Source organism: Myotis brandtii, unplaced genomic scaffold, assembly GCF_000412655.1.
Source record: "Myotis brandtii unplaced genomic scaffold, ASM41265v1 scaffold838, whole genome shotgun sequence".
In the NCBI taxonomy this organism is placed as follows: domain Eukaryota; kingdom Metazoa; phylum Chordata; class Mammalia; order Chiroptera; family Vespertilionidae; genus Myotis; species Myotis brandtii.
In genome coordinates, this window is record NW_005371399.1 from 275,346 (window position 1) to 297,560 (window position 22,215).

The 22,215-nt window shown below is 48.4% G+C and overlaps 1 protein-coding gene and 1 long non-coding RNA gene across 4 annotated transcripts in view; both read left to right on the top strand.

Annotated features, from left to right (window-relative positions):
• The window catches only part of LINGO1 (leucine rich repeat and Ig domain containing 1), a 260,571-nt gene that overhangs the window by 20,602 nt on the left and 217,754 nt on the right, over nucleotides 1–22,215 (top strand). For all 3 annotated transcript variants that reach the window (XM_005884521.2, XM_005884526.2, XM_005884523.2), the window contains exon 2: nucleotides 17,071–17,185. Coding sequence is in view for 1 of the 3 variants with exons in the window: in XM_005884526.2 (XP_005884588.1) it covers nucleotides 17,168–17,185 (18 nt within the window). In the remaining 2 variants the exon portion in view is untranslated. The remainder of the gene's footprint in view (nucleotides 1–17,070; nucleotides 17,186–22,215) is intronic.
• Nucleotides 17,751–22,215, top strand: part of LOC106724464 — a 19,604-nt gene continuing 15,139 nt past the window's right edge. The window contains exon 1 of the long non-coding RNA XR_001360270.1: nucleotides 17,751–17,761. This is a non-coding gene — a long non-coding RNA (uncharacterized LOC106724464). The remainder of the gene's footprint in view (nucleotides 17,762–22,215) is intronic.

The following is a 22,215-nucleotide window of genomic DNA, read 5'->3' on the forward strand; positions in this document are numbered from 1 at the left end:
TATATTCCACAAATGAGTGAGATCATGTGGTATTTATCTTTCTCTGACTGGCTTATTTCACTTAGCATAATGCTCTCCAGTTCCATCCATGCTGTTGCAAATGGTAAGAACTCCTTCTTTTTTACCACAGCATAGTATTCCATTGTATAGATGTACCACAGTTTTTTAATCCACTCATCTACTGATGGGCACTTTCTGAATCTTCTTGATTGAGTTTTGGAAGGTTGTATTTTTCTAGGAATATGTCCATTCAGCCAGGTTTTCCTGTTTGTTGAAGTAAAGTTGTTCATAGTAGTTTTTTATGATCCTTTGCATTTCTGTGGGGTCAGTTGTTACTTCACCTCTTTCACTTCTGATTTTGTTCATTTGGATCCTCTCTTTTTGTTTTCTGGTGAGCTGGCTAGAGGTTCATCAATCTTGTTTATCCTTTTGAAGAACCACCTCTTAGATTTATTGATCTTTTGTATTTTTTTTTTCAGTCTCTAAGTCATTTATTTCTACTCTGAACTTTATTGTTTCCTTCCTTCTACTTCTTCTGGGCTTTTCTTGTTGTTCTCTTTCTAAATTTTTAAGTGATAGTGTTAGATAACTTATTACTAGTTTTTCTTTCTTTTTTTTTTTTAGGTAGGCCTGTAGTGCTGTGAATGTCCCTCTCAAGTCTCAAAACTGCTTTCACTGTGTCCTTTAGATTTTGGATTGTTGTGTGTTCATTTTCATTTGTTTACAGGATGTTTTTTAAAATTTCTTCTTTGATCTCTTTGGTAACCCATTCATTGTTCAATAGCATGCTATTTAGCCTCCTTGTATTTGAGTATTTTTATTGTAGCTGATTTCTAATTTCATGCCATTGTGGTCTGAGAAGACACTTGATATGATTTCAATCTTCTTGAATTCGTAGAGACTTAGCTTGTGTCCTAATATGTGTTCTACTTTTGAAAATGTCCTATGTGCACATGAGAAGAATGTATATTCTGTGGCTTTGGGGTGGAATGTTCTGAAGATGTCAATTAGTTCCATCTGTTCTAGAGTGTCATTTAGGATTGCTGTTTCCTTGTTGATTTTTGGTCTAGAGCAGTGGTTCTCAACCTTGGCTGCACATTAGAATCACCTGGGAATCTTTTTAAAATCCTGATTTCTGGGCCTCATCCTCTGGAAATTCTGTTTCTTTGTTACTAATGTTGTAACCCCACCCCATAACAAAGAAACAAAATTTCCGGAGGATGAGGCCCAGAAATCAGGATTTTAAAAAGATTCCCAGGTGATTCTAATGTGCAGCCAAGGTTGAGAACCACTGCTTCCACAAAATACCATGTGCGGGCGCGCACGTACAGTGCGATTGAAACTTTGTGCCCCATGCGCAGAAGTCGGTATTTTGTGGAAGAGCCGGTATTTTGTGGAAAAGCCACACTCAAGGGGCCAAAGAGCCGCATGTGGCTCGCGAGCTGCGGTTTGCCGAGCCGCAGTTTGCCGACCACTGGTCTAGAGGATTTACCTAATGTTGTCACTGGGGTATTAAAGTCCCCTACTATCATTGCATTGCTGCTGATCTCTTCCTTGATATCTTCCTGAAGTTTTTTTTTTAATGTAGCTGGGTGTTCCTGTATTGGGTGCATATATGTTTACCAGAGTTATATCCTCTTGTTAAATTGATCCCTTTAGTATTATGAAGTGGCCTTCCTTATCTCTTGTTATGGCCTTCACTTTGAGGTCAGTTTTGTCAGATATAAGTATTGCTACCCCAGCTTTTTTTTTTTTTTCATTTCCATTTGCCTGAAAATTTTTTTTCTGTCCCTTCACTGTAAGTCTGTGTGAGTCCTTTTCTCTGAGGTGGGTCTCTTGTAGACAGAAGATATATGGGTCATTTTTTTTTTTTATCCATTCAGCAACCCTATATCTTTTGATTGGAGCATTTAATCCATTTATGTTTAAGGTTATTATTGATAAGTACTTGTTTGTTGCCATTTTTATTCTTTATGCCTGTGTTCCTTCTTCCATTTCTATTTCTTCTTTTTAAAATAGCCCCTTTAGCATTTCCTGCATTGCTGATTTGGTGGTAATAAATGCCCTGAGTCTGTGTTTGTCTGCAAAGCTCCTTATTTCACCTTCAATTTTGGGTATTCTTGGATTCAGTCTCTTGCTTTGCATCACTTTGTGTACTTCATTCCCTTCTCTTCTGGCCTGATGTGTTTCTGTTGAGAAATCAGTTGTTAGTCTAATGGTAGACCCCTTGTAGGTAACTTTCTGTTTCTCTCTGGAAGACTTTAAGATTCTCTTTGTCTTTTACGTTTGTCAATTTAATTAGATGTGCCTTGGTGTCAGTCTTTTGGGTTCATCTTGTTTGGGACTCTGTGTGCTTCTTGGACTTGTATGACATTTTTCTTCCCCAAATCAAGGATGTATTCTGTCATTATTTCTTCAAACAGGTTTTCTATTCCTTGCTCAGCTTCCCCTTCTGGCATCGCTGTTATGTGGATGTTATTTTGTGTTGTCCCAAAGCTCCCTTAGACTCTCCTCTTGCTTTTTAAGTTTTTTCCAGTTGCTGCTCTGCTTGGATGTTTTTTTCTACCTTGTCTTCTAAATTGCTGATTTGGTCCTCAGATTCTTCTAGTCTATTGTTGAAACTTTCCATTGTGTTCTTTATTGAAGCTATGACATTTTTAATTTACTCTTGATTCTTACATGTGTTGGCGAATTTCCATCCAGATGTTTGAGCATCCTTTTAACCATTACTCTGCATTCTTTCTCTGACAAATAGCTTGCCTCCATTTCATTTAGTTCCTTTTCTGGTGATTACTCCTTTTCTTTCATTTGGGGGTTGTTTCTTGGTCTCCCCATTTTTTCTGTTCCTTTGTCATTGTTTCTATGTATAGATTAAACTGCTATGCCACCCAGATTTTTTGGATTTGTCTTATGTAGTAGATGTTTTGTGGGACCAAGTGGTGCAGTCTCTCAGGTCTTCTGTACTGAGTGTTCTAGGGAGGCCCCCTACTTGAGATATTTGGGTTCTGCTGATTTATTGAATGTTACTAGGGGCCCAGTGCACAAAGATTCATGCACGGGGGGTGGGTGGGGGGGAGTCCCTCAGCCTGACCTGCACCCTCTTCAATCTGGGAGCCCTCAGGGGAGCCCTCTCCAATCCGGGAGTTTCTGTCTGTCTTTGCAATCATATGAACGAATTGTCTGAGACCCCCAACCCAGTTTGGTTTGTTGCTCACAGAATAATAGAGGCATTTTTTTTCTTTGCTTCATTGGTGGAGATTTCCTGGAAGTTTTAGGATATCTTCCCTTTAATTTTTCCTAGACACTCTGATTTTACTTATGTCTCTCATCTTTGCTTTTCCTCCATCCCCCACTGCAACAGTAAGACTCACTTTGCTCTAGTGTCTAGGAGATCTGTCTGCCACCAGAACTATGATTCCCAGCATTCCTGGTGCTCTCCGTGCTCTGGGCTTCCGCTTCTGGTCCTGGGCTGCCATCAGAACTACTATTCCCAGAATTCCTGGTGCTCCTCACACTGGGAGCGACTGAGGGAGCCACGGCCCCCCAAGCCTCTGGCTCTCCGGCTCTGCTCTCTGCCCTGTGACTGAGGGAGCCACGTCCCCCCAAGGGAGCAACCGAGGGAGCGACCGAGGGAGCCATGTCCTCCCAAGCTGCCAGCTCTCCGGCTTCTGCTCTCCGCCTGGCGCCTGTGTATGCAAATTAACTCACCATCTTTGTTGGGTTAATTTGCATATTTACCCTGATTGGCTGGTGAGCGTAGCAAAGGGATGGTCAATTTACATGTTTCTCTTTTATTATATAGGATTGTCCTGTTCCTGGATGGAGTCTCCTCTCATGGTGTCTGATTATGTAGCTTGCTCTCTACCACATTGTGCCAGCCATTGTAGAGGTGCTGACTGAAAAGCACAAAATACAACATGACAAGACATGACACAAAAGGAACAGAACACAAATGTGTACAAGACACCTATAACTCCAACAAAAGGGACCACCAGAAAAAAGAGAATTAGGAAAGAGAAAAGAAATAAAAAATGATAGAGGAAAATAAAAAAGAAAGAAAGAAAGAATACACAGAGAAAACACAATAAAACAAACAAATAAACCAAAGAGCATAAACAAAAAACACCCAGAAAAAATGGTGGTGGTGGTGGGGTGTGGGGTGGAGGAAATCTAACTAAGATCCGTGAAGTTCTCATGAAGGTCCTTGAGTAAGTTTATAACCATGGTTTTGAACTCTGTATCCAGTAATTTGCTTGCTTCCAATTCTTTCATTTGTGACATGTTTCTTTTTCTCTGTATTTTAGCTGTGTCCCTGTGTTTGTTTCTATGTATTAGGTAGACCTGCTATGTCTCCTGGAATTGGGAGAGTGGCCTTGTGTAGCTGGGCACTCTAGGTGTGCCCCTGTGTGGGCTGTGTGCACAGTCTTATAGTTGAGCCTTGAGTGCTATTGGCATCACTGGGAGGAATTGACCTTCTGGCCAATTGGCTGTGAGGAGCAGCTGTGGCTACGGTGGGGCTGCTGTGCAGGAAACACCCCTATGGAGCAGGACTTGCTTCAGTAGGGCTTTGGTGCTCACTGAGTCTGTGTCTTGAGTGTGTCACTTATGGGTTTGTAGAGTTGTAATCTAGTATAGTCTGAAGCTGTCTACTGGGTGCACTGGCTCTAGGGCCTCCAGGGAGGTGCAAAGTCAGCCACTGCCTGGAGCCAACTGGCAGGAGCTACAGAGAGATCTGCAGATGGTTGCTATTTGTATTGGTCTTGGAGGTGCCCAAGTGAGGCTCAGCTGTGAAGCAAGGCAGGCTGGTGCAAGTGCCGGGTCTTAAGCCTTTTATTAAAGGTTTGGGGGCTGCTGACACCAGCTGCAGCTTGTTTGAGAGATTTTAGGAAAGTCTGAAGCCTGAGCCAGGACAGGCCATTCATATGTAAAAGCTGCTGCAAACAGCTTAGGTGGGGCTGCAAATTGGATGGGGCATGGTCTCAGGGAATCACTAGGTTGGAGTAAACAGTATGTGCCAGGCTTATAGAGACTCAGATATGGCCCTGCCAGTCAGCTGTGGCACAGGGGAGGTCCCAGCACAGGAACAATGACCCCTGCAAGCATCCCTGTCTGTGAGAAAGCTGCTTCTGAGTTCCTGCCCAGATGCCAGACAATCCAATTCCTCCCTGTATGTGTCTGGGTCTCCAAAAGCCGCGCTGTGCTGGAGCTCAGAGTCCAAGTAAGTTCGTGTGCTGGTCTCCAGCAGCCTCCATGTCATTTAGCCACAATCCCCGCTGTGAAAACCAGCCTGTAGTTAGGGGGACTTTTCTTCCCAGCTCTGGAACCATAGGATGCAGTTCTGGTGTGGGGCTGGGACCCTTGCTCTGCACGGGTGGCCTCTGCAGGGATGATCTCCCTCCCAATTTAAAGAACGGCACATGTGGGTGTTGGACCAGCCCATTCGGTGCCTCTACCTCTCCTACCTTTCTCAGTGTACTTTCTTCTTTACTTCTCTAGTTGTAGGACTTCCATTCAGCCAGCTTTCAGGTGGTTTTGAATGATGGTTGTTCTGTATTTTAGTTGTAATTTTGATGTGGTTGTGGGAGGCGGCAAGTGCAGGCGTTTACCTACACCGCCATCTTGGTTCTCTCCTCCATTGATTTTTAGAGAGAGTGGAAGGGAGGGGGAGAGACAGAGAGAGAAATATTGATGTGAGAGAGACGCATCAATTGCCTGCCTCTTGCATCAGAGCTGGGGATTATGCCTGCCACGGAGTTATGTGCCCTTGACCAGAATCTAACCTGCAACCTTTCAGTCTGTGGGCTGATGCTGTATCCACTGAGCCAAACTGGCTAGGGTGACCTCACCTAGATTTAGCAACTGTTGACATTTTGCTATATCTTTTTTTCCTGAGCTATTTGAAAGTACATTATGGACATCATGGAATTTCACTCCTAAATATTTCAGCATCCATCTCTAAAAAATGAGATAAAGTCTATCTAACCTTAAGTGGTCACATATTTCTTTCATTTTATCCTTGAGAGATGAGGATGATGACAGATGTGGAGACTGAGGCTTGAGAGGTGGCCTGTCCTATCCAAGGTCACGTAGCGGAGGGCTCCGGGAGGAGACCTGTGATCTAGGAGGTGGGCTGCAGGTGTCAGCCCAGGCCTGGCAGAGATGGAATAGGAAGGATAAGTGATCTGGAGCTGGGCAGGTGGTTGAGCAGGACTCCGATCCTCTGGCTCAGGCTGGAGGTTCCAGCTGGAAACAGGAAGCATCTGTCTTTTTAAAAATGTATCTTTATTGTTCAAAGTATTACAGATGTCCCCCCTTTCCCCCATTGACCCCTCCACCCTTCACCTGTCCCCCCACAGGCCTTCACCACACTATTGTCTGTCTTTTAATTTAATCATCTCTCCTTTTGTTTGCTGTGGGGATTAATCAGGAACTGCAGCATCAGGAAAACCTAAAATAGCTTTTTGTGTTACTAAGTCATAATATAGGTGGGTACTTGGTACTTAGGAGGAAGGAGCAGGGAGAGCCAGGGGAGTCAGAAAGGCTGCAGTAGAGGAGAACTTGGATTGTATCATGAAGAGGGGGTAGGAGATTGACAGGTGAGCTGGGGTCAAGGAGGAGGGAATTCCAGATAGGAGATAGCATGTGCAAAGGTGAGAGGAGCTGTGGGTGGGGTCAGGCCAGGGAGGAGGTGAGGCTGCCCAGATGGGCCTGAGTTGGTTCCAAGGATAATGGGGAGCCATGGAAGTTTTCTGAGTAGAGGACATGTGGGGATGATCCCTCTGGCTCCATAGCAGGGGGTGCTGGAGGGGGCATGCTGGCTGGGAGGCTGGTCTCAGGTGAGCTTGTGGGGAAGGGAGGATGTGAGTTTGAGACAGACAAGATGGGAGTGGGAGGATGATCCAAATCCTGGTGCTTATCTCATCTCCTTGCTCTGTGGCTCCAGGCCTTCCCTGGACCCTGGGATGGGGGTCAATTTAAGGTGTATTTTCCTTTACAGTGTATAAAGTCTGCTCACCTATGACCCTAGTAGATCTTGGAAACAGTCCCCTGAGGTGGACAGAGCAGACACAGCAGGGAGCCATTCCCCACTGACAGGTGTAGGCCAAGTTTGCCCCATGGTCCTGCAGGCAGGTGGAGATGGGGTGGGATTTGAATCCAGGACACAGGGCCTCTAGCCAGCTGCCCACATCACCTTTACTATGTCCTTGTCACCCCCAGCCATCTCCTCCCTTCCCCTCTCTTTCGGAGCCCTGTGCTCCTTCCCTATTTGTAGAGTGTGGGGCTTTTCAGAAGCATTAATGAGAGAAAATACATTGGACTTGGAGAGGAATTATTGCTGGGTGTTCTCTGAGGGGTGCCTCTGCCCTTGTGTCTCCCAGCCATATTGAAGCCGGCAGCCAGACCAGAATACCAATGATTCTGGGCTGGCACTGCTCTTAATCTGTTGGGGAGCCCTCCCTGGGCAGATGGCACTCACCAGTGGCAAAGCTGTTTTCAATGAGACCCGGGCACTATTGACCAGGACTGAGTTCTCTGGGATGGCGGCACAGTCCTTGGCTGGGGAGGAGGGGTGGATAGGGCCTCAAGCCCAGGTCCCCCTCCACCTCAAGCCCTCTGCTGGAGACACAGCTCTGGGCCATTCCCGGGTGGGGTCACGCATCCCTGCCCAAGGAGGAAGGGGCACATATGAAACTGCCAGTGGCTTCTCAGGGCCTGAATTCCTCAACTGGGTATTCAGGCACCTGTATGAACTTGACCCTCTTTGTCCTGTCTCTTCCAGGAAGCCTTCCTTTATCACTGCTCAGCTCACAGTGTGTTTTCCATTTTTAAGCCTCTTGTGCCCCCTGGAGCAGGGTCACAAACCCATCACCTACAGGGGACAGGCAGGTAATGAGTGGAGCAGACTTGGTGTGGTGGGGACTGGCAATGTGGAGGCACAGGGCACCATTTTGGAAGCCCTGCCATAGGCACTTTCACTCCCAGCTCTGCTAAATAGCCTTTGCTCCAGGGCCACCATTCCTATCTGCAGACCAGAGGGTGCTCCCCGAGAGCAGGCCCTGTTCTTTGTCCTGCAGCCTGTCTCCCAAAGAGATGGGCATGGGCTGGGCACCGAGCAGGCTTCCCGTAAAGCATCAGAGGCTCTGGGGGCCTGGGGAATACTCAGGGCAATCTTTTCACGTACAGATGGGAAAACTGAGGCCTCTGTTCTGCTCTAAGCAGACTGTACTTCTGTGCTCTTATAGTCCCTACACAGGCATAGGAGGGCAGTTTTTGTACCTCTCTTTTAGAGAGGAGGAAACTGAGGCTCAGGGTGGCTAGATTCAGCCTGTGCTTGAATTAGTCTGTTGGAACCCCAGTGCAAGCCACCTCTTTCTGGAAGGATTAGGGGGTGCTGAGGCATGCAGCATCACCTGAGGGGGTGAGGTGCATTGGTGTCCAGAGTATAAGCCCAGCCAGGAAGCCTGGGATCCTGGCCCAGATCTGCTACTAACTCCCTGTGCGACCCACAACAGAGGGCTCTCTCTGTACCTCGGTTTCCCCGGGTCAGACTGGGAGAGGCTTTGGAGGGGTTGAGACTTTGGGGGAATCACGGAGCTCATGTGGCCTTGGTCTGCCTGCCAGCCCTGCTCAGTGCTTCTGTTCAGCTCCTGGACTCCCTTGACCCAGTCCAGACTCATAATGAAACCTCTTGCTCCCTTGTTCTCTGGAGTCACCATCATGTGGGAGGTGGTGACTGCAGCACTGAAGCAGGCCCAGTTAGCGGTGTGGGCAGCTAGGGCAGCCTGTCCTCTATTCCCGGAGAGGGCGACAGGTGGGAGGACTGCCCAAACGTAAGGACTGTGCCTAGAGCCTCACCGCTGCATGGCCCAGCGCTTCCTTTCACACACTCAGGATGGATTCACAGGGATCACTTTGTGTAGTCCTGGGCTGTAAGTTGGGGAAACTGAGACCCAGAGAGTCCGAGTGTGAGACTCAAGGCTGCCACTCATCCACTCAGACTCTGGCCCGTCCAGCTGTGCTCTTGCTCATCCCCACAAGGCAGCACCATCTTGGACAGCTCTTCCCTGCTCAGGGGTCCTGGCTGGAGCTTGGGGCTCAGAACCTGTACTGGTCCATGCCTCCCAATAGTCCCCTGATGTGGAGGCACAGGTGGGCCCCTGAATGTTCTCTCCTGGAGCATAGTCTTGTTCTTTCCTGCTCCGGGGTTCTGAATCTGAAATAGTTACATCCCCTCCCCACCACGTGCATAAGTTTACATCAGTGCTCACAGACCTCCTAAGTACCCCTCACTGGAGACTCGGGTAGGAACTCCTGCTTTAATCATTTTCCAGGTGACATGGTTAATGTTACATGTCGTGCTGACCTAGGACAGGAAGCTAGGCATCTCAGGCCCCAGGCCATGGTCTTTCTGTCCGGCTCTGTTGCCTTATGAAGGTCCCACTGTGTCCCTGGCTAGGGGTTAAGTGCTGTGATAATTCACTCATTCTTTCCACAACCTTTAGTTTTCGATGCCTCCTCTGTGCCAAGCTCTGAGTGCAGAAAAGAATAAGACCTACCCTTCACCTATCAGCACTCAGAGCTTCGGGGTCAGGGCAGGACAGAGGTGACACAGAGTGGGGATCGCAGAGGGGCTCCTGATCCAGCCTGAAAGGAGAAGTGTGGGGTTGGGTCAGAAGAAGCCACTTGAAGGACACTGGGGCCTGGTCAAGGAGGGAGGGTACCCTCATAGAGAGAACCGCAAGTGCAAAGGCTGGAGACCTTTCTCTGTCAAGGAGGACAGGCGCCTGGTCTAACTGGAGGGTAGTATTGGGAAGCACTGGGTCAGGCATGAGGCTAAGTGCCTGTTGGGGATGGGTCACTGGAATTTACCACCTGTTCCTGGCCTATCTTCGGGTCTGCTGGCTGCCCATATTTCCTAACACACACACCTCCTGGGTCTCCTGTCCCTCGACACACTACCTCTTTACTGTCATCCCTGGAAGTGATAACACACATGCACATGCACTCACACATTCTCCCCTGGATACAGACACACTTCCACACACCACCTCCACAGTTCACCTCCGCAGACCCACATGAACGCTCTCTCTCTGTGAACACCAATAGCTGCACACACCAGTCCCCTCTTCTGGCACCCACCCTTTGTCTTCACAGAGAGAAACACACCCCAACTTCTCTGTTATTTTTTCCTCCTCTCTCTCCCTCTTCTTCCCTAGAACCAGAGCCCTGTAAGAGTTCAGAGCTGAGCCCCAAAGCCCCCTCTCTTGTTGCCCTCACCCCGGGGCTCTCCCCTGAGCCTCAGCCTAGGGTTTCCCAAGACTGTGATATCCCAGTGTTTTCTGGATGCCTAAGGAAACCTTCCATCCCAGTCCAGGGGAGTCAGAGGCCCTAGCTTTAGCCTTAGCCAGTCTGGACCACCTGTGTGACCATGGCAACTTCCTGTCATGGCCTTGGTTTGGAGGAACAGCAGTGTGACTTCACATTCTCCAGCATAGGGAGGTTCTTCAACTGGTGTTAGAGCTCTGGTGTCCCTGAGGGGGCCTCAGGGTAGCCTGGACAGACCTCTTCCCTTTCAACCATAACAGGGCTGCTTAGGTCTGCATTTTATATTAGGGTCCAGGCAGGATTTAAAGGAAAAACTCCATCAACTCTTTATTGATTTTGCATTTCTGGCTGCAAAAGAAAATCCAAAACATATTTGTGGATAATGGAGACCATGAAAGTCTTCTTGTCTCCCTCTAGGAGGTGTTCACTGTAACATCTCGATATTGCCTTTTGGGGCATATACCACCAAACTTATTTATAAAGATGGGCTCATTCTGAAGTATATTGTCCAGCTTGTTATTTATCATATTGTTATACATAGAGGTGCCTCCCTCTGTCAAGTGGCTGCAGACTGTTCCATAGCATGGATATACTGTATTTTATTTGAACAGTCTGTTACTGAAAAACATTTAAGCCATTTCTGAGTTCTTTTCTACTATTACCAGTAACACTGCTATGAGCATTCTTGAATGCTTATATGTGAGTGCATGTGCTGTCATTTCTGTAGGAGAGCTCCTAGAAATGAGGTTACTAGGTTGTAGGGTGTGTGGGTTTAAAATGTTATTCAGTATTGCCAAATTACCTTTCCAAAGGTAGAGCCAATTCCTGAGCCCTCATCCCCCCATATCCTTGTCAGCACTGGTTGTTATTTATCAATTTATTTTTTCCGAATCTGATGGGAAAAAAAATGGTATTGTGTAATTTTCATTATATTTCTCTGATTGCTAGAGAGGTAGACCAGCTTTTCATATACTTATTGGCCAATTTAGTTCTTTTTCTGTGGGTTTCTAATTCACCGCCAATTTTTCTTTTCTTTTGTCTTTTTCCTTATTGATTTGTAGGGGCTCTTTGTATATTAGTGGTATGTTCTGGCAGTATCTCACTTGCCCTTAACTTTGTTTATAGTGTCTTTTTGCTGTACAGATGTTATATGTGTTTGTGTAGTCTGATATATCAAGTTCTCACTATATGCCTTCTGGATTTAATGTCTGGCATAGAAAGGCTTCTCCCACTGCATACAGTTTCATTTCAAATAAGAATTTTATTGCTGAAAAATCTTTGCAAAGCCCAGGTTTGTAGGCTCCTCCTAGAAGCTGCAGTACTGACTGGGGGAGGTGGACTGGCCCATCTGCTAATAATCCATTTTCATCGATGCATCTCCCCCTCTGGCCAGCTTGGGGTTGCAGTTGCTCTGTCTTTCTTTGGGCCTCTGTCTGTCCTTTGTGTTTTGCCCCTCCTTTCTGTGTTTCTCCTGTTTTCCATCCCCAGCTGGTTTCCCACTGGGCAGTGGTAGTTAAGGATGTGAAGTGGCAGCTGTGGCAACCCTCAGTGGGTTGGGATGGGATGGTGGTTGTCACGGAGCATCCGCCCCTCACTTTCCACCTGCCTCTCTAGCCCCAAATCACATGGACTGCCAGGGCAGGCCCTGGCCCAGTTCTCTCAGAGAAACACATTTCCTGCCAGGAGTCAGAGAGCAGGATCTGAGCCAATCCAAGTTCCTCCTCCACCAGGAAGTCTTTCCAGATAGCTTCTTCTACCACTTCCACAGCCCTGGACCTGACCCCGCCCTTTGGTCCTCACTCCCTCCCCCCCGCCCCCCACTCCTGCCTTCTCATCATTGAGCAACCTGGGGTCCACCTGGCTACCTCTCAAGGTCTTGTTTTCCACCTGTGCAAAATAGGTCCTGAGAGTCTGTATCAGCTGCTAGGAGTCATGGCCTATGTGGGATAGAGGAGAGCCTGGCGGGTCTTCCAAGCCAAGCTCTGGAAGGTGTCCTCTTTCCCTCTCAGTACTAAACCCCATCCCAAAAGAAACAGGTAAAAAAACACTACAGGACAGAATTTGCAAGCAGCTGACAAAGAGATGGGGACCTGAGTTCCATAGGTGAAGACTGATGACTAGGGCTCAGCCATTCTCTGTCCTGCCCCAGGTCAAGGACAATGTCTGACTCACAGGAGGAAAGAATGAACAATGTAGGAAGGTGCTGAACCTGGGGGAGGGGAGGGCAATCGAGGGCACTTTCCTCATGGTTCCTCATTTCTAGGGGCTGGACTGCTAATGGGAACTCCCCCCGCCCCCCTTTACCTCCTGGAGGTGAGGCCTCCTTGTGTGGGCTGATAGAGCAGTTGGGAGACAAGTCAGGGAAATCCTGAGGACTCTTTGAAGCGTGGCTCAGAAATGCATAACTACAGTTTTTGGAGGAAATTTCCCTGGGCCCCCTGGACTTCTGTCCCAGCATCCTCCCTCTGACCACAATGGCCTTACTTCTTTCTGAGCTTTAGGCAGGCAGGAGTGATGTCCTTTACATCTTTTTATCCTAATCATCAAGTACAAAATGGAAGGAAAGCAGGAAGGAAGGAAGGAAGGAAGGAAGGAAGGAAGGAAGGAAGGAAGGAAGGAAGGAAGGGAGGGAGTGGGGGGGGAGGGAGGAAGAGTTGGGGGGGTGGTTGGGTCAAGAGTTCAGGTGTGGGGAAGAGGAGACCTGGGTTCTGGGCTTGACTTTTTGGTTGACTTGCGGGGTGTCCCCAGCCCTCATTGGGCACTGAGCAGGTACAATGTATAGTGGGAGTGGGTCTCTCAAGCACTGTGATTCTGTGACTGTGTTGACCAGAGTAGGCACATGCCTCTCTCTCTCTCTCTCTCTCTCTCTCACACACACACACACACACACACACACACACACACACACCACACATACACACACATGCCAGCACTATCCTCTTTGATCACAGTGTCACTGAGCACCTACTGGGTGCCAGCCCCACACAATATGAACCCACTCTGGCAGTATCATGTGATAGCAGTGTCCCTGGAAGTCCCATGCTCCCCAAGGCACATGGTAATGCCATTGAACACCCAGACATCTGCTTTCCAGACCTCTGTGGACTCCACTCAGGGGGAAGGAGCCAGGAGGGCAGGAGGGCAGGCTATTATTTTCTTCACCCCCTTGGCTCTGAGGCCTGTAGGTGGGATTTCATGTCCTTCCTGGAACTTGGCACACATGAAGGCCTTGTCTGGGAGAGCTACTGGCTCTATTTGTGTCTCCTCCCTTGCCCCAAATCATTATGTTCTGCCTGAGGTCCCATTCCCATAGCAACTCCTTGGGATGCTGTTGAGGAAAGTGGGGGAGCTTCAGGAAAGTCTGGGATAAGGGATTGGGAAGCCCATTCATTATCTTGTAGTATGGAAGCTGGGGGCTTGGAGTGGTGCTGTGGGGATGGCTTGCCCTGCTGGCTCAAGTGGAACTAGGCTCAGGTGGTCAGGAATCCTGCCAGGAGAGGGCTGCCTGATTGGCCTGGGCCTGGTTAGCTTGTGCCTGTCTACCAGGAGCCAGTTTGGGCTATCACCAAGGACACTGCCTAGCTAGTCCTGGCCTGGAGGACCCAGGCCTGAGGAACTGCCCAGGCTCTGGCTATCCCTCTGTTTAGGTTGGTACCATTGAGTCCTGTCCTGTCCTCCAGGATTAGCAGCTATTAGGAGGCAACCCTGGGGAATAGTTTGGGACTGGTGCACTGTGGACTAGGCAGGCCCTCTCTTACTGGGTCCACACTCCTTTGTGGCTCTGTTGTCAGGACGGAAAGGCCAAGGTAGGCCCTAGAACCTGCTCAATGTCCATGTCTCTACATCCTTTTTAGAGGAGAAGATTGTGCTCATGAAACAAGGATACCCTTGCCTCTAAAGAATCCCTCCATCTTCACCTGCCATGTGCCTAGAAATTCTACCCATTTGCACCTTAGTCTTGATAGGATATTGGTTTTGGAAGGGAGTCAGAGGCCTTTGCCATCGTCTGCCCTCATTATGGCAGCTGTCTCTGAGCTCCATCCATCCCATCTGGAAGGCCCTGTGAATCCCCCTGGGGACCTGGGCCTGTGCTGATGTGCCATGTGGGGAATGAAGAGGGAAAAGAGGGTCTGGCCTGGTCTTCCATGGAGCGAGTGAGCTGCTCATTCTTGTGAGGGCTGCCGGGAGCCAGGCCTGGGCTAGATGCCAATTTTCCATGGTTGCCTTTCACCACCACCTCTGGGTACCACCTGCACTCATATCTGCTAATCCTTGTCTGTGCAGTGACTCCCGTTTGAAGGTGCATTACCGGCCACTCCCCAAGCCATACATCCATGAAATCACAGCTGTGATGTGCCTGTCAATTTGTTTTAATACACAGAAAAATAAACACATACTTATGGAACTAAAAATTTGCCTGTGCACTCCCACTGGCATGCATCTCACACTTTGAGAAATGCTGATCAGATTGGAATCTCTTGGCAACAACTCAGAAGGGGATTTGGGTCTTTGTTTGAGAGATTGGGGAAACTGAAGCTCAGATGGGGAAGTTTTGCCCAGGGCTGCACAGCCAGCAAACGTTCAGCCTGATGTCTGTGGCCTTTCAGCTTGGGCTGTTGCCAATGAGACAGGACTCCCTAGTGTCCTCTCCCCCAACGGAGGTGGGTGGTGGGGTGGTGGGTGGGTCCCAAGTTACTCTTGGAGAATGTGTAGTGAAGGAATAAACCATAAACTGGAAGATGCTGGGGAAGGGAGGGCTAGGAGGGTGAGAGCTGCAGATATCCTGGGGAATCATAAGGTGGAGGCTCAGGCACCCGGTAGGCATCCCAGGTGCTTTGTCTGCTCCCCCTCAAGGGCCAGCCCCCAGGGGCCTGCTTCCTGAGGCAGAGCTGGGAAGGAAGGCAGGCCCTGGTGGTGGCCGGATACCTACTGTGTGCCAGGTTACAAGTCCCTTCTCTCTTTTTATCTTCCTAGCAGCCATGGCAGGCAGAATGGTATCCCCATTTTATGGATGAGAGAAGTGAGGCTCTGAGACTTATCTTCCCAAGGTCACAGAGCCAGTGGGTGGGGAAGCATATTCAGATCCCCCTCTGCCTGGGTCCAGAGACCCAGCACTCCCAAGGCTCAACTTGTCCCAGCTGGTGGAATAAAGTGTGTGTGTGTATGTGTGTGTGTGTCAGTGAGTGTGTAGGCAAGAGGGAATGTGTGTGTGTGAAAGATGTATGAGTGTTTATTGTGTGTGTGTGTGAGAGAGAGATGTATGAGTATTTATTGTGTGTGTGAAAGATATATGTGTGTTTATTGTGTGTGTGTGAAAGATGTATGAGTGATTATTGTGTGTGTGTATGTGAAAGATGTATTTATTGTGTGTGTGTGAGAGAGATATGTATGAGTGTTTATTGTGTGTGTGAAAGATATATGAGTGTTTATTGTGTGTGTGTATGTGAAAGATGTGTTTATTGTGTGTGTGTGTGAGAGAGATATGTATGAGTGTTTATTGTGTGTGTGAAAGATATCTGAGAGTTTAGTGTGTGTGTATGAGTGTGTGTGTGTGAAAGATATCTGAGAGTTTAGTGTGTGTGTATGAGTGTGTGTGTGTGAAAGATATCTGAGAGTTTAGTGTGTGTGTATGAGTGTGTGTGTGTGAAAGATATCTGAGAGTTTAGTGTGTGTGTATGAGTGTGTGTGTGTGAAAGATATCTGAGAGTTTAGTGTGTGTGTATGAGTGTGTGTGTGTGAAAGATATCTGAGAGTTTAGTGTGTGTGTATGAGTGTGTGTGTGTGAAAGATATCTGAGAGTTTAGTGTGTGTGTATGAGTGTGTGTGTGTGAAAGATATCTGAGAGTTTAGTGTGTGTGTATGAGTGTGTGTGTGTGAAAGATATCTGAGAGTTTAGTGTGTGTGTATGAGTGTGTGTGTGTGAAAGATATCTGAGAGTTTAGTGTGTGTGTATGAGTGTGTGTGTGTGAAAGATATCTGAGAGTTTAGTGTGTGTGTATGAGTGTGTGTGTGTGAAAGATATCTGAGAGTTTAGTGTGTGTGTATGAGTGTGTGTGTGTGAAAGATATCTGAGAGTTTAGTGTGTGTGTATGAGTGTGTGTGTGTGAAAGATATCTGAGAGTTTAGTGTGTGTGTATGAGTGTGTGTGTGTGAAAGATATCTGAGAGTTTAGTGTGTGTGTATGAGTGTGTGTGTGTGAAAGATATCTGAGAGTTTAGTGTGTGTGTATGAGTGTGTGTGTGTGAAAGATATCTGAGAGTTTAGTGTGTGTGTATGAGTGTGTGTGTGTGAAAGATATCTGAGAGTTTAGTGTGTGTGTATGAGTGTGTGTGTGTGAAAGATATCTGAGAGTTTAGTGTGTGTGTATGAGTGTGTGTGTGTGAAAGATATCTGAGAGTTTAGTGTGTGTGTATGAGTGTGTGTGTGTGAAAGATATCTGAGAGTTTAGTGTGTGTGTATGAGTGTGTGTGTGTGAAAGATATCTGAGAGTTTAGTGTGTGTGTATGAGTGTGTGTGTGTGAAAGATATCTGAGAGTTTAGTGTGTGTGTATGAGTGTGTGTGTGTGAAAGATATCTGAGAGTTTAGTGTGTGTGTATGTGTGTGTGTGTGTGAAAGATGTCTGAGTGTTTATTGCCTAGCCAGGTGGAATCAGACCAACTGTATGCATAGCCCCCCACTGCTCCCCAGAATTTCGCCCTGCTGTCCTGTTTCAGCTGACAGCTCATCTCCTCTTTCTCTCACAGCTTCCTGTGCCCACAGCTCTGAGGCTCTGGTGTCCATGGGCAAAGAGGGCAACTGAGTCAAGCCCAGGCTGACACCCAGCCCAGTTGCACTCCCCAAATGCCTGCCCGACCTGAGGTAAGAAATCATTCTGGGCCACTGGGTAGAGTGGGATCCCCAAGGGAGAGCCATTCGGGGATAGTCTTTCTGGGAGTACGTCCTTCCCTCCTTTCCCCCATAAAGTCCAGTCTAGGAAGCTTGATGGTGTAGTGCCCTTTCCCACTAACTCTTCCTATACCAGGGCTCTGGAAGCCAGCTCAGAAGCCTGGGGCATTCTTCTGAGCAACAAGGTTTCATGGACTTGCCAGCTAATGGGTTACTGTGTCGGGTGGAGGTCTCTAATGGTGAGCTGAAGGAGTCTGCCCTTGGTTCTGTCACATTGTTGACAAAATGTTTGCATGACTGCAGGTTAGGAGGGAGTGGGAACAGGTGGACTGAGACAATCAGGGTCCAAGAGGCTGTTAAGAGGCTGGCTTTGCTGTGTGGGGTTTAATGAGATTTGCAGGTCCAGGCACTGTCCAGGCAGGATGAAGCACAGCCCCATGTATGTATATGTGGCAAGCACTGGCAGCCAGGTGACCTTGGCTCTGTGTGAGCAGAGCAAATGGCCTCTTGGACTGTATCACGAGGAGCAGGACATCCAGAATGTGGGAGGTGACAGGCCCTCCCACTCCATGTCCCATGTGAGAGAACGTGGAGAAACTACAGTAAGTCCCGAAGAGATGGGAAGTGGGGAAGGAGTGGGAACTGGGTTGATGCCTGGCTTGACCCCCAGCTTGCTTGTGAACTTGGACAAGTGACTTCTAACCTTTATCTGGGACAACCCCATATAAAGAAGACCGAGTGGTTCAGCAGGGCAGCAGGCCTCCAACCCTCCTCCTCAAGAAGGGTTGGCAGTTTTGGTAGGTGTGACTGAGGCTCAACTGACACTGTCCTCTCAACCGGGAAGCTGGTGGGGGTGTGGCAGGGAGCTGACAGCTGGGTTTCCTTCCTAGGCACTAGGCCAGTGATGGTGAACCTATGACACGCGTGTCAGAAGTGACACGTGAACTCATTTTTTTGGTTGATTTTTCTCTGTTAAATGGCATTTAAATATATAAAATAAATATCAAAAATATAAGTCTTTGTTTTACTATGGTTGCAAATATAAAAAAATTTCTATATGTGACACAGCACCAGAGTTAAGTTAGGGTTTTTCAAAATGCTGACACGCCGAGCTCAAAAGGTTCGCCATCACTGCACTAGGCCTTGCTTTGAAGTCCAGTTATCTCCAACAACATATTCCTGCTAATCAGTCCTGGGTGTAATGAGCAGCTAATTAGCCCCTCCAGTTTAACCTGTAATTGCCGCTGAGAGATGGGGAGAGAGGATGCAGTCAGGGTTGTCTTTGAGGTAGCCAGGGTGATGGTAGGACCTGGGACAGGGAAGGCAAGGAGGCAGGGTGGCCGGGCCCTACCCCCACCCTCAGCAGGGGCCACAGCAGCCTCCCCCACTGTCCAGGTGGCTGGCACTGTGGAGGCTCAGCGGGCAGGGAGCAAGAAGAGAAGCTAACTCAGAGAGGAGGCTGTTCTCAGCTGGGAATTGGGGTGTTGGATGAGAGGATGCCTGTGCTGAGACTCAAAGGCTGTAGGGTTCTTTAAAAATGTTCTGTTTTTCGGATCATTAAAGAAACGCATGTGCTGTGTAGAAAATGTGAGCACTTGGGTGCTTATCCCATCAATCTTTTACAAAATATGTTTTTATGACATAATTGGGATCAAACTGTACTGTTTTCTAACCTGCCTTTTGCTCTTAATACTATAGCAAGATAGTTTTTCCATCATTAAATACTCTTCTGTAATGTGATTTTTTAAAACTATATATATTTAAATATATATATATTTAATTGATTGGCTGCCTCCTGCATGCCCCTTACTGGGGATCAAGTCTGCAACCTGGGCATGTGCCCTTGATAAGAATTGAACCTGGGACCCTTTAGTCTGCAGGCCGATGCTCTATCCACTGAACCAAACCAGATAGGGCTGTAATGTGATTTTTTAAATGGCAGTGTAATGTTTCAGCCTGTCTGAGCCATAGCATGTTTAACCAATTCTCTGTTGTATATTTTTATTATTGCCAATGGGGTATCATTATAAATACTGCCTGGATGCACAAGATTATATATATATGGCTATGATGGGCAGAGGGGGTTAGGGGAGGGCCCAACCTAAGCACTGTAGGCAGAACTGTAGAGACAGGGGACTTTGGAGTGTTTGGGAGTGGTGTGCTCACAAGGGGGCAGGGCTGGTCATGGGCAGCCTTGGAGGCATGCTGAGGAGCTGAGACTTAATTCAGCAAAGCTCTGAAGCCTGAGGAAGGCCAGGTTTTTCCCTAGTGCTCCTGTGATTTTTTTTAAAAAAATATCTTTTTATTGATTTCAAAGAGATAGGAAGAGGAAGAGAGAGAAACATCAATGATGAGAGAGAATAATTGATTGGCTGCTTTTTGCACGCTCCCAACTGTGAATGGAGCCCACAACCTGGGAATGTGCCCTGACTGTGAATTGAACCGTGACCTTCTGGTTCAAAGGTCGACCCTCAACCACTGAGCCATGCCAGCTGGGCAGTGCTCCTGTGATTGGAAGGGGTGGGGCAGGATGGTGGCGTTGGGGAAGGGCATGCAAGGGTGGGGTCCCAGATGCTAAAGCCCTTGACCTCTCACTGGAGGAATTATACCCCTCTCCCCCCGACAGCCCTGCCCAAGTCTACTCCTTGCAAGAGGGACATACATGTCAGCTCTGAACATTCACTGACCCCTCAATCAGTGTGGCTGTGAGTCAGGCCTCCTTCATCCCCTTGGTTGGGAGTGGGACGTGGCCCAGGGCCCTGAGAGGCAGGGAGAGAAACTGGGGTGGGGTGTCTCCTGACCTTTGGGCCCAGCTGGTGGCCCCTCCCCAGTGCTCTCCTCCCTGTTCACATTCGTTCACCCCAGCACTACTCACAGGCTGGATAGAATTAGCCATAGATGTTGGTCTTTTTCTCCCCATAGATGGTGTGGGCTGTCAGGACAGATCTAGCCTGATCCGCTCCTTTGTTCCCTTGTGGCATACACCAGCTGCTGCACAAATTCTTACTAAAGTATTAATTAGTTCAATGGTTCATTCATCATTCATTCAACACAGACTTACTGAACACCTACTACATCCCAGGCCCTGTTCTACATGCCCAGCATCCCTGGGTCAATAAGTTAGACCAGGTCATTGCCCTCATAAAGCTTAAATTCAAACAGCGTAGACAGAAAAATACTAGATAAGTAATTAATAATATAACGTTAACGAGTAATAAGTGCTGTGGAGAAAAATAAGGCAGGAAAAGGGAGCGAAGGTGCAGGGGGAACCATTCTCTATAGGATGGACAGGAAAAGGCCTCTCAAATGAGGTACCCTGTGGACAGGCTCTGAACTGGGAGCCACCTGGGGGGAAGAGGGGCTGGGAAACAGGGCTGCAGGGTGTGAATAGAGGTGATTCATGCTCACAGGCTCTCCCTCACTGCCTTGTAGACAGTGATGGTGGTTGGTTGGTCATGGCAGGGAGGAGGACTTGAGTGTAGGAAACTAAAGGTAGTGAAAGACGGGCTGTGAGAGATCAGAATGTAAGAACTTCTGGGTGGTGAAGCCTTTGATTGAGCTGAGCAACAGGGCGCCGAAGATGGGTGTGGAGGGGAAGGAAGAGTCCTATTTGGAGGTGTTACATTTGAGATGTCCATAGGCAGGTAGAGAGGCTGTACAGACCTGGGTGTAAGGCTGCAGCTGAGGGCCAATGGGGCATGGGCATGCCAGGGAGGGAGTCATCAGCATTGGGAGGGTTTAAAAGCCTCCGTGCTGGGAAAGGGTCATGGACAGGAGGGATCTGGGCCTCGCTGCTTGGGGTGGCTCTCACCCCTAAGGCTCCCTACCCATGGGCAGGCCTGTTACTCCAGCCTTGCAGACAAGCCCTCTGGATTTGCCAGCCTAGAGAAACTGCTGCCAGCTCACCCTCTCAGCTCCTCCTTCCAAGTGGCCTAATGGTTGGTACTGTCATTCTATAACATTCTTCAGGGCTGCTGTGAGCAGGAAATGGGGTGCTGATACTGGGCCCAGTCATCTCACCCTTCCCTCTCCACAGGGAGCCTCATCTGGTAAGTCTGGAATAGCCCAAGCCCCTCTGAGCCCCGCTGATGGTCACTACTACAGGCCTGCCTTCATGTCATGTTCCTCCTCAAAAACCTTCAGCTGTTCTTTGCTGCCTAAGGTTGAAGTTCAAGCTCCTCCTCCTGGTTGTTCAAGGCATTTCACGCCCTGGTTGAAGCCCACTCTTCCTGCCCCCCCTTCTTTCTAACAGGTGACTCTCCTCCTCCATCCTCTATACACACCAGGCTCAGTCTCACCTTCTATCACCTCCACCTAGAAGGCTTTTCTCACCACAGCCAAATCCCACCTGTTTGATATCTTCCCTGACTCTCCCACCCACTATGGCCCCTTTCAATGGCTGTTGGTACCTTTCACCTGGTGAGCTACCTATCATTTTACTGTCATCATCTTCAACTTGTCTTCATCTTTGCCCTCCTCATCCTCTGTCCCTCATGTCTCCTGTCCACCCCTGCTCCTCATCCCCATGCACTGTTGTCAAAGCTCTTCCAAATGGAATTCTGCTCAACCCATGGAGCTCTGTGTCCAGGGTGCCCAAGCTTGACTCTGGATCAGGACCACCCAGGGATGTTATTAAAGAGAGGATCTTCAGGGGCCCACCAGGACATTCTGATTCAGAGTCACTGTGGGGTTCCAGGAATCTGGGTGGTTAACAAGCTCCACAGTCACTTCTGATGGTCTGCTGGTCCAACCCAGACTCACATTTGGGGACTGCAGCTATCCTTGTACTCCTGCAGGGATGAGGACCTCACTGTCTCCAGGGCAGCCCAGGCCCGAAGGTAGCTCTGATGTGGAGAAAGCTCTTCCTGTGCTGACTGAGCTGAACCTGCCTGCCACCTCCATGGAGGTCTTGGCTCCACATGGGGCAGGGCCTTACTTGGCATTTAGGATCTCTCCTCTCCTACTCCCAGGGCCCAGTGTGTGTGTGTGTGGGCGGGGGTGGG